The sequence below is a fragment of the Neopsephotus bourkii genome, unplaced genomic scaffold (genome assembly GCF_033783945.1).
Source record: "Neopsephotus bourkii isolate Nb327-2 ecotype Australia unplaced genomic scaffold, CSIRO-AGI_Nbou_v1 NB_1770, whole genome shotgun sequence".
Lineage (NCBI taxonomy): Eukaryota > Metazoa > Chordata > Aves > Psittaciformes > Psittacidae > Neopsephotus > Neopsephotus bourkii.
In genome coordinates, this window is record NW_026902244.1 from 969532 (window position 1) to 982084 (window position 12553).

Genomic DNA, 12553 nt, shown 5'->3' on the forward strand with positions numbered 1-12553 from the left:
AGTACAATGTGTGAAGTTCAGCTTCCAGGCACCAGCTTGGTTTCACAGTTATCCCTATGGCCAGCAGATGGAGTAGAGAGAATATTACTTTCTGGAAGCAAAGGAAATAGTTTCTCCTCATTTCTCTTGATTTGGAATGGAACAACACATCTTCTCTTGTGTTTTTTGCCCCCCCCCATCTCTTATTAAAGAACATCTTGAGTTTTCTGTTGTTTTCTGTTGCATTCTTCCTTGTTTCTCTGGTTCTTGTGTCTTTTCGATTTCTTTATTACCAGATTTTGATGAGAAGAGAGGAAAACAGTGACTGGGGATGAGGATGTCTTAGATATGCCTTACTGTGGACCTCCTAGGAAGAGGAAGTAAGCTTTTAAACTGGGAGGCCAGGTTTAATTAGAACAAGCAGAACTGTAGCTACTTGAAACAGACAACTCGTATTTTATTCTAGAGACCAGAAATAAAAGACTTTATATAAAAATCACTAACTGTTGAGTCCTGCCAGTGAGGAAGCCTTGATTTCTTAACCTTTCAGTGATTTATATATTATTTTTTTTGCCTCTCTCCTGTAGCAGTCAGTCTTCTCTTTCACTGTGGGAAGGGTCTGTGACTGTTGCCCCAGAGACATGCTGTGTTTCTGTTTGCTGCTCTCATCAGTAGTCTCCTGGTCTCTGGTGGGCTGTTCTTTGATGTGCTCACCTTCCCTGCGCCTCCCCTGAGCTGCATGCTGAAAGTTTCTCATTCACAGACACGCTCACTCCTTCCCATGCTCCAGAAAATCCCAGCTGATGTAGAGCAGTGGCCTGGTGAACAGCTGGGAAGAGCTCTTGTTCCATGTTGCTTAACCGGGGTCTTCTAAAGAAGATCTTGATAACCTGGAAACAAATCTGACAGTGTTCAGTGCCAGAGAAACTATGTTATTGTGTCAGGAACAGAATGGGCATCTCTATTTTGTATTGGTGCAGGAGCTCCTCCCAGAAACATTGCTTTGAATGGCAGAACATTTTAGGTTTTGCTCTATCTGCAAATATGGTGTCAGGCTGGCAGAAGCTGAAAAAGAGGATCTGCTCTTTCCCCCGAGTTCTGGCTCGTGTTCCATTCTCCCATCCATATATACAAAAGTATGTGGTAGAGAATATCCATTGCCACTTCTTAGTGTCTTCCAGCAGTTGAGGTGAAAGTACTCTAGAGCTAGCACTCTGACAGCATGCCCTCCCTTCACATACAAACTTCTCATTTGTCTCTTATCCACAGATTTGCTATTTGGGATTTTTAGTGTTGCTCATTCCTCTGTTTATCCCCCAGTAAATCCTATATAAACCTCTCTTAATATTTTGTTGGAGTAATTTCTTGTATGTGAGAGCTGGTCTCTGTCTGCAGATTCCTTTATCAAGTTTTGTTCCTTTTTGTTACTTCAAACACTTCAGTGTGTCTTTCTTGGCATTTGCTGGTCTTTCAAATCAGAAAGACAAGGAGATAGAATTCCAAAAGCGTATCCTTAAGAAAGACACTGATCCAACCCTTATTCCCAACAGTCAATGACATAATATTGAGACTTTCGCTGGTTTTAAAAGAAAATTCCTTTACCAGTTAAAATCTAAGTGCACTGAGGGTGTTCTCTAGGACCAACCATTCGAGTTCTTTGTATGGCATGACCCTCCTCACCTTTTGCAGTTATCATGGGCTTGCAAGGCTCACTCACCAATACCAGCTTCAGAGGTGAAAGTTATGTTCAAGTAAGTAAGTGAAAAGTGGAAGTTGGAAGATGAAAATACTCCACTGTTGACACAAAGGCTCTGCCTGTAGCCATGTCAGTGTCAAAGCTTTGAAATAAATCTTGGACTCTGAATATATTCTTCATGTTAAGACTGTGCATCATGTTGGCTTTGTATGCAGGAGCTGAGCATCACCTTACCTCTTTTCGTGTTTGATGGCTGCATGGCAGCCTCTCACATTTATGCTGCTAACAGGCTAACGTAATTTCTTGCCACTCAAGTCCATTGCCCTCCAGAGAGCACAGTCACTTTCTGACATAGTGTCCAGTTCAGGAAGCCTTCACCCCCCCCACCCCTTCGCTACCCATCTTAAGTCTTCTGCCCACCATACAGACTCAGATTCCTATTCCTCATACTCCTTGCATGAGGAAATGAAGCATTGCAGGGTTATTGGACACAAATGCTTGTGCTTGTACTTCAGCTCATGTCAGCCCCCTTTCTGTGTGCATAAGCCTCCAACCTCTGGAACCAAAGCAGACCTCTGGATTCCTTGTTTCAGAAGGATCCTTTCTGTTTGGATAGGACTGGGCTGTTCAGACCATACCTGTTCACAGTAACTGGTGGAACCAGAGAAACCACCATCCCCATGGAGAGTATCAGAGTGAATTGCAAGAAGTGTAAACTGGTTCTGTGTCTCTTTCACAGGGAAGCTCTAGTAATTAGCCTGGGTTCCTAAGTGACTGCACTGAGAAGCACCTCCTTCGTTGATGTCATTGCAGTTTTTTGCAGAGCAGTGCTTCATGGGTTGTTCAGAGCTGGTTCAACACCTATTAGAGCATTTCTGTCAATGACACTGTAAATACTTAATTCCAATAGAATTGTGGCTAATTAGAAGTGTGAATCGAGATTTCCAGTTCATGTGTATATCCAGTTTGTGCCCACTATCTCTTCTCTGAAAGGGACCCTCAAGATCACACTTCAAGCCTCTGATTAAAGGGGAATTGAAGAGGTTTGGGGGTGTTTCACGTTAAGTGAGTGAAGGTGGGATGTAACCTTGCTCTCTTCAGATATTGAAAGGGTTGGGGTTTTTTTTAAGTGTTAATTGATAGACCGGATGTGCCCATAATGTAAATGCACGTGAGGGTGACAAGTTAAAATCTCTTGTCACTAGTGAATAACATCGCTTTTCTAGTCCTTGTGGCAGTGGATTCTTAATCTTACTGCAGTCTACTGTTGATTACACATCTGGCTTAAATAACTAAAAGGCATTTTTAAAATGCAGAATTTGTCCTAATAACAGGGGTTGCAGAAGGTGGTAATCTTCTGCTGGGGAGAAGGAATGAACATGGAGGTAAAGATGAAGATGAGGTATTTGTGTATCTGAGCTGCCCAGAAGCACAGGAAGTTTTTGCCCTTTGAAACAGGGAGAGGGCAGAACTGTCTTCTTGTATGAATACATAGTTTCCATAATTTTAAATGGGGTTACCTGTTTTGCACTATGTAAGTGCTGTATTACTCTGTTTCTAAAAAACTGGTTAATAAAGCTACCATCTCTGTCAAAAGAGGTTTTAGGAGTCTTTGGACACGTGGTGGGTGCTTTTTCTGTGTATGGTGGAGCTCGGCAAGGTAGTAAGAGAAGCAGAACTCTCTCTTTTACCTTGTGGGACTGACCATTGAAGCATTTATTTTAATTGTGGGATCAGGAGTGTCTAAGTTTCCTGCTTCATCAAGAAAATTGTTAGTTGTTCAGGTGCAGCAGTATGAAGCCTTCCCCTTGTTCTAGAATGGAAAGATTTCTGTGATTGACAGAAGATCAGGCACCTTTGGCGTGACTGCAGTGTACTTGCGTATCTCCAGTTTTGAACTGGTACTGCAGACCACTCACTGTTCTTAAGACAAACTAGCAGAGAAGAAATCAACTTCCTCCAGCAGTGAACAGCCCTGAAAGTAAGATAGGTGGTGGAAAGATCATTCGTTGTATTTGTAGATTTAGGACTTTACATGGTTGAAATAGTGACCAACATAACTCTACGGAGCTTAGGAAGTATTCTGAGTTCCATTTTTGTGCCAACCTGCAGACACTGTCATCTGGACCGAGACTGCTAGTTGTTCTAACTGCTGATATCCCATGAGTCTGCTTTTTTTCTTACTCAGTCTTCAAGAAGTTCCTTTGGGTCAGGGCATCTGTGCTGATACAGCTGTAGTCATGTCTGTTAACTGGGAGGGTAGTAACAAAAGGAAAAGTTTGGCTTGGAAAACAATTCTTTGGGATGAAAGCATCGCTTCCAACAAGATTTTCTTTGGCATGGTCTCTGTATTTTTTTGCAGATTGGCTGAACTAATTGTTTCCTATTTGTGACCCAAGAATTGTTTTAGGAAAACCTGTCTACTGTTGTCGATTTGTTCACAGAAGAAACAAAAGAATTCATTCCAGTTTCATGCACTGGGAGCATAAGTGGATGGGTTTCCTTCACCCTTCTCTGTTTTGTTAGACTGGAAATTTCTGGGGAGTCTTTCTTAAAGGTCAAAAATAGAGTGGGCTACAAACAGTGTTTTCTGTCACTTCAGAAGGATTTTCCTTAAATGTAGTAAGCAGGCTTTGCTCAGAAGTGCTTTAGACAGCACTGAGCTATTTCCTCTGTTACCTTCCCATTATAATCCTGTTCTTCTTATATTCTATTTATAAATGTTTTTAAAGGCTGGTTTTCCTTGGGTAGCTTGGAAATTGGTGAGCTTTTCTGTGGTAACCTGTTTTTAGGGTGTATAATCAAAGCAATTCTTGGGACATTTTGATGTTTACCCATGAGATTAATTCAGGCTGCAAATCACAGGGATTTAAGCACTTTTGCAGTCCCGTATCTGCTCCTGCTAGTGGAGTCATTGCAGGTTTGAATGTGTTTAATTTTGAAAATCAGGTTTCTACATTTGTTGTCCTTCAAAGGTCCAAGAAGGTAGTTGAAAAGCTGTAAATCTGCTGAAGAAATTACATGTTAAAGAAACTATTTCTCTTCTGCGGTGATATAAGCTGTGTCTTACACTGAAGGTCTCTGGGGGTATGCGGGCTCTGTCAGTTAGGGCTTGAGCACTGGTACAGAAGTGTGTTTGTGAAGAATGAATGCTGGAAACAAAACAGTAGATTTTACAAGATGATACAATCTAATGTCACCCTGTAGTTAACTCTAGCTCACTTCAGCAGACATAATGCAATCTAGATTTAGGCAGTGAGAAAACTGTATACATCTTACATCTTGGAGATTTTGTCTATGAAAGGATTATCAACGCTTAGTTGTGAGAAGAAGGGCTAATTTAGGCTTGAAAAATCAGTTCTACCTTTCACTGTAGCATGTAGAGACAGTCATGCAATTTTGCCTGTCTTCTCCCATTGGACTCCTCCTGTTGGGGGCAAGAAACTAGGATTGAAGCGTATAAAACCTATAATATGAAAATATACTAAACAGACATGAATTTCATCTGCAAATATGGCAAGGGCTCATTCCTGTTGGAATTATGACCAGTCTAATAAACTGAAGATTTTGGATTGTTACTTAAACTATTACAGAATCATTGAATCAGCTTGGTTGGAAAAGACCTTTAAGATCATTAAGTCCAGCCTTAACCCCAGGACTGTTAAGTCCACCTGTAAACCGTGTCACTAAAGGCCTTTGTCTACAGTTTTCGAACACTTCGAGGGATGGTGTTTACTGCCCCAGCCTGTTCCAATGCCTGACTGCCCTTTCAGTGAAGACTAAACCTCCTCTGGCACAGCTTGAGGTGGTTTCTTGTCCTATTGCTTGTTATGTGGGAGAAGAGATCAATCCCCACCCCCTTACAGCCTCCTGTCGGGTAGCTGTAGAGAGCCATAAAGCCCCCTGAGCCATCTTTTCTTTAGACTTACCAGCTGCAGTTCCCTCACATGCTCCTCATCAGACTTGTGCTCTAAACCCTTTACCAGCTTCAGTGCCCTTTTCTGAACCCACTCCAGCAGCTCAGTAGCTCTCTTACAGTGAATGTCTTGACAGGAACTTCTCAGTATATTTTTACTGTGCCAGGGTTAGAATAGAAATGTTTGAGAATGCTACAGAGACTAGCATAATATTCCTTGTACTCAGTCGTAGTAGAATGCTTGGCAAATAGTCTTGTGGTACTCAAGTTATTATTATATGACAGTAAGATCAGAATTGAGACTTGCAAACGTGATGCTGAACTATGTATTCTCTCAGTCACAGATGCAAACCCAAGTACAACAAGTGGGCATCGTACCAACGCAGGCAATGGCAACTGGACCAACAGCAGATCCGGAGAAGCGCAAATTGATCCAGCAACAGTTGGTTTTGCTGCTTCATGCTCACAAATGTCAGCGGCGTGAGCAAGCCAATGGGGAGGTGCGGGCATGTGCTCTCCCGCACTGTCGAACCATGAAAAATGTCCTTAACCACATGACACACTGTCAAGCTGGGAAGGCCTGTCAAGGTAAGAGATGCTGCTGAGGCTACTCTTGTAAATGAGCTGTGTAAGGTTTTTTCCTTGTTTGTCAGCAGTGCTTCTTGTCTTGTTAAGAAGATGCCTATACCAGGCACAAATGAGTGCCAGAACTGGTTCTTCAATTAAACAACTGCTCCCTTTTTCGTTACCTTCACCTGGTTTCCGTTTCTGATCTCTCCATAGTTGCCAGTTTAGAAAACAGAATGCAGTGTTTGCCCTTTAGAAGTAGGATAATACCAGTGTAGCCTTGCAAGAGACTTTTACATCTCCTCTGTATAAAGAGGGTGTAACAGCCACCATGTCTTTGGTTTTAGTACTGGTTTCCGTCATTCTTTTGGTGCATACCAAAAAATTCTAGTTATATTTAGCTGTGATTGGTTGTGAAGGAGGAATAATGGGGTTGCTCTAAAAAATGAGATGAGTTAATTTAAAACCAGTTAACCAAGGAGTGAGAGAGTTAATTCAAAACCATTTAACCAGAGAGTGTCCCTAATTCTGTTGCTTTTCCCTGTTACAGTCGCTCATTGTGCATCTTCAAGACAAATCATTTCCCACTGGAAGAATTGTACTCGGCACGACTGTCCTGTGTGCCTGCCTTTGAAAAATGCTAGTGACAAAAGAAATCAACAACGTAAGTAGTTGTTTTACTGCTCTCACAGAGGAATGATACTGTTAAAGCTGATTAGACTTGCAGAGTAGGAATAAACTGTGAAAGTGTCCCAGCAAACTTCATTCTGTTTAATAACCTTGTATGAGGACAGATATGCTAGTGAATTCCTCTTTCTGATCAATGAACCCAATTTATTACTGAAATACACAATAATTGAAAAGGGAGAGTATCAGATAAACACATCTTTTTTTTTTAAGGAGTGTGGTGACTTCTGACTGGTGTTTCGTTGTGAGGCAGATCAATAGATTCCTGTTACAATGCAACTTTGAATGTAGGTAGGGTTTTGCGGAAGGTAGAAGCTACTTCATTATTTTTCTTTCAGCTAGAAACAACTTAAATCAACATGCTAGTGATGAAGAATGATCAAAAAATGTTTGAAAAAATGGACAAAAAGTATTCTTGTGCACAGAAAGATCTGGTCTGGCTGTCTTAGTCATTAAGTGTATGGCTGGCTGAAGTTCTGCAAATCATAGTGGTTTTGCCCTTGCCTGTTTTTTGGCAATAGTGTAGCTGTCACTGATGCATACGGGCAGTCAATTTCCAGTTCATCTCTTCCCTCTTGTTCTGAAACAGAAAATACTGAACTGCTGTTGGTAGTTTTGCTTCTCATCAAACCCTTTGAAAAGGTGCCAAGGTAGAATGTTTGACAGCATAGATGCAGCAGTTCTAGAAGTCTAAGTGATGTTATGCCTAAGTATATTTAAATAAGATTTAGGAAGTGGAAAACAGCTGGAGGACTTGTAAAACTTCTACATTGGAATCGTGTTGGAAGCATTCTGTTAATTTCCATTAGGCAGAGACTGCAGTGAAGAACACTAGTAAACCTTGGAAGATGGAGAAGAACTTGTGGGTTAGGTGAAGTTAAGGCAGGGGAAAGAGTAGCTGGTAAGACTGTCATAAGTATCCATTGAACATGTTTTCATGGTTTCAGAAGCGGGTTTTTCTCCTCCAAAACTGAGAAAAAAACCCCAAACTATAAGTATAGAGCTACTTGGAATTAAGAATTTTGTTTTTGTTTTGCCAAACAAACATTTTGGTAAGCAAGATATGTCTTGTATGTTGAAAGCAGTCATTTGTTGCAAGTGATTAGTTATGTTTGGCCTCTGAAAAATGTGTTGAAAGCTTTGCTTTTTAATATGACATGGTCCATTTGTGCATAACATCCTTATTACGCAGTTGTTATCGAAGTGCTAACAACATCTAGCACAACAGAATGGGTTTTTTTCAGTACAAGCTGCTGCAGAAAAGTAGTTTGTGCAATATTTGTTTTGTCATTAGTACAACTTCTCAAAAGAGAAGGCACTTAAATAAAACTTGAAAATAATTTTGTTACGGGATCAAATAGGATGTTGTTTGGATGCAACAGAATTATAACAGCTAAGTGCACAGTTTGTAGCGCGTAGAGTTTGGCTGTCTTGTTGCATGCGGGGATATAAATGTGGAATCTCCTTCCATTCAATTAATTAATGATCCAGTGGTAGTAAACAGGAAAATTTACAGTTTAGTATGCTGAGGTGCAAGGTTCTTTGACTCAGAGACATAATCCAGAACATACACATAACACCTTGTGGTTGGTTTGAAGGTAAAAGACGAACACTAAAAATACTTGTTTAGATTATAAAGGATGTCCCTTTTTAGGCATTCAAAAATATCTTACGTTAATATAGGCACTTGGAAACACTGCCTGATGAGGTAACAACTAACCTAAGCCAGAATAGTTTAAGACTTGAGGAAAATGTTGGCTCTCCTAGGAATAAGTAATTATAGCATCTACTAAGCTGGGCAGGGAGGAAGGGGTCTGCATATGGCAGAATATGATGAGAACATTCGTAAAGGAAATAAAAATCCTGAGAAGTATAACAGCCCTTGTTACTTTTGTCAGGCTGTCTTCCTTACAGCATGAATGACCTGCCTGATGGTCATGAAAGACTGAGTCCTAAAATCTTCCTGCCTGTGCTCATGCTTGTTTTACCACTGCTGTTTTTGAGTCCTGTTATACCTGGGCTGGGCTTTCAAGCAGTTCCATCAGAGTGTGCCGATCCTTCAGAAAGTTATGCAGTTCTGCACTTCAGCACTTCTGAGCCATTGCAGTTTAGTGCTTGCTTCCACCCTTCCCACATGTGCTGGTTCCTGTGCTGTTTGTAGCTATCTGTTCCTGCTCCTTGGGGGATTTGCATGCTGCACGAAGTCCTGGGTTTTAGGTTATTACCGTGGAGCTGTTTCTTCACAGGTATCATACCTCATGTTTCAGTGTTTAGATACTTTGGAAGGAACATCTGTGCCAGGTTTCATTTTTATAGCTTTTGTTTTTATATAAGTAATCTTGAACTGTCTTCTATTGTAATTGCGGTAGTAACATGACTTGTTAATAGAACATGTCGGGACAAGTTTGAAATTATTTCTGTTCCACATGGTTCTTACTGTGTATACCATGTATACCTCTGCGGAGGGAGCAGGGGGAAAGTGCAAACTAAATACATTTTGCACATGCTAAAGCATGATAAACTTTTCTTTTGAATAGGCCAGTGATTCCTGTGTTTTGAAGTAATGACTTGGAATTTGGTTGTAATGTTTTGGGGTGTGGGAGGGTTGCTTTTTGTTAGGAAGTCTTGCTCCCTGCTGAACCTACAACGATTTGATTTATAAACTCTTGCAAACAGCTGTTGATATGTTTCCTAGTTTTATGGCTCTATTGTGACAGTTATTTTTCTGAAGATTCATCTTGTCTTGCGCATGCTTGAGCTTCTTAATTCTTCTGTTCCTGACTTGAACAGGTATATATTGTGCCACCAGACAGCTACGGAATGTGCTTCCCCTTGCATCACTACTGGTTGTGATGGGTGTGCTGTGCTCACCGTTTGTTAGGACCTGGCCCATTCTCATGCACACGCTTCATTCCTGGATCAGGGGACATTAAAAAAACCTTGGGAACCCTGCTCGGTTGAGTGACTGGAAGGTGAAATTGTGAACATGGAGTTAGCAGTTAGTCTTCCCTGTATTTTACCTTGTAGGTAAATTTTAAATAAGATACAGTGAGGAAAAAGCTGGATTGAAATAGAGTAAATTTTAGATGACTAACCTTCATCTAAAAATGTGATTTTAAAGATGGGGTCAGAAATTCTGGAGCATGTGGATTTGGGGAGGGAGGGTGGGATTCTGAAGAAGGAAATGGAACTAGGGACTGGGAGCTACCTGGCTGAGGGAGTAGGTTGAGTATGAGCAGAAAATAAAGGAAGGTTTGGATGTAGAGCATTTGGAAACTAAACCTTTGTAGGGAAGAAAAGAGTGTATTTGTGCATGGAGAGATGTGTTCAGAAACATAGGCAGCTACTTCTTCACTAGAGCCTGTTTCCTGCAAAAACTGGAAATGAAATCCAGTTTGTTCAAGTCTTACTGTCAGTGACTGTAAAATCTACAAACAAAGTATCTCTTGTTCTTTCAAGTGCTGTAAATCATACATAATGGTGACTTGCCAGATATAAGTTACTCCACTGCGCCTCATGGTTAGCCCACAGATCAACTAGTTCCATTTGTTGACTAATACAATGCTATACTGTGAAGGCTTTTAATTTAATGCTTAATATAAATAAAAAATAAAATGGCATTGGGGGTGAAGTTTAATACCAGCACTTCCTACCTTTAAGCTGCTCATAAAATTTTTAGTTACCCCATGATTTGATTCATGATACAGCCTTTAATTAGATGATGGTGTACACTTAACCTTCTGTACACCTGCGTAATTCAGGGTGCAGGACAGGCTTCTGCTGAGGTGTGAGTCAAGGTCACCAGCAGATTTTTTGCTCCAGCCACTAAGAGCTAGAATGGGTATAATGAGCAGAGCAAGGACCTGCAGGACAGAGCATTTGAACCCTACTGAACAAGTCTTAAATACAGAACTGGGAAATAAAATGAAAAATGTAAATCAGACTTTTTAAAAATGGACTAACTTGTTGCTTTCACTGGGGTGGTCAGGTTAGGGAAGTGCTGGGCATACATACTTAAAATAGTAGTAGGAATCTGTGTTTAAAATATATTCTAATCGGGTGGAGGGGTTCCCCTTTAGAAAACCTGGAGTTTCATTAAGGCAGCATTATCTACTTTGCACACTGAAACAGTAATCCTGTAGATGAGATTTTCATCATTTAGGTTATAACCTAATGCATGTGCCTGAGAGGGCCTAATCTAATCAGGGCTGGTCAGGAAGTTCTGGGAGTGCTTAACTTCTCTGCTTGTTTGAACTGTCACTCATAAGATACATAAACCCGTGTGACTTTGTAAGGTGGGACATAACGGAGCTTGGTTGTCTTTAAAGCAATTAGAATGTGAATAGTCCTGTACGAAGCTGTATTTGCACTTCTGGCTTCTGTCACAAGTTTATCAGTGTTTGAAGCATCAGTTAATAAAAATCACTGTAGACTTTGCTTCATGTAGTGGTGGCCTAATGTGGTAACTTCTGTTTGTTTCAGTGCCGTTTATTTTAATTGATTTGACTTCCCATGGTATATCTGCCACAGAAAGGACTGCATTTGCGCTTGATCTGTCCAGTATAGAAATATAATACTCTCTTCCTCCATCTTGTTTGGCAGGTTGAGGTAATGTCATGCATTCATATAAAACCAGTGAACAAGCAGATAAAAGAAACCACCTTCAGGATTAGATCCCTGATGTTATGAAAATACCCAGTACAGTGTACTATTAATTGAATTACAAAGTATAGAAAAGCTGAGACCAAATAGTCAGGAGCACTTAATTCCACATTGTAAGTGTACTACTGGCTGTGAGAATGTAGTCTGTGCCCTAATAATAATACTCCAGTTTGAAGTGTTTAAGCAACATTTGGCTGGCTGTCGGCTTCAGTGAGTTTTGTCTGCTTGAATAGGTACTTGCGCACATGTGGAACTTCTTGGAAATCATTTGTGATTTCAAACTTCAAGTTAAAATTGTGCTCTTCATACCGTGTCCCCTTAGGGTAACATTGTCACTTTTAAAATACCATTGAGTAACTGTCAACTCTGCCGACTACCCAAACTGAGTTTAGTAGTCTTTTTTGTCTGGAGCAGGCTGACCTTGCTTAAGTGAACTTCTCTAAAGTTGGCTGGATGGTGGTTCCTAAAGCTGCTCTAACACAGGGGCTGAACTTGTGCTTCGTAGTGATGGATACCACTGCCAAAGCTCAGCCCAAAGCTGCAGGCAAGAGGTGGTTGACCTCTCCAGAGTCCAGAATTCCTGAGATTCATGGTGACGTTCAAGCGAAGCTTAGAGTCTTCTGGAGATCCATGTCTGCTTTTTTCCCTAGAGGAGCATGAGAAATGGTGAAATTCTTGGCTGTCCTCAGTGGGATGGCTGGCAGCCTTTTTTTCGTGTTCCCAGCCTTTGGCATCACCTGTGGTCATTCTGCCACCTCCAGAGATGTCCTGATTTACAGACAGTGCTGAGAGCATATGGGGGTGTTGTATTGTAACAGTTCTGGAGAAATGTCATCTTCTAACAAGCTGGAATTTTTATTAGCTCCTGAATTGATCTTTTGCTGTCACAACAGCTTCTGAAGCCTTTTGAATTACAGGGTGCCACAAGTTTTGTACTATTTAACCATCCTAGATACTTTCTATTTCTTGGCTTCTGCCTGGTGTAAAGACATCTTTCTCGTAGAGATCCAGAGTGCTGTGTGCAAGTCCAACAAGAAATTTATACT

At 40.9% G+C, this 12553-nt stretch overlaps 1 protein-coding gene across 9 annotated transcripts in view; it reads left to right on the forward strand.

Moving 5' to 3' along the window:
* The window catches only part of CREBBP (CREB binding protein), a 96912-nt gene that overhangs the window by 41336 nt on the left and 43023 nt on the right, over positions 1 to 12553 (forward strand). For all 9 annotated transcript variants that reach the window (XM_061379427.1, XM_061379429.1, XM_061379434.1 and 6 more), the window contains 2 exons: positions 5930 to 6179; positions 6709 to 6822. In XM_061379427.1, the coding sequence (XP_061235411.1) occupies positions 5930 to 6179; positions 6709 to 6822 (364 nt within the window). The remainder of the gene's footprint in view (positions 1 to 5929; positions 6180 to 6708; positions 6823 to 12553) is intronic.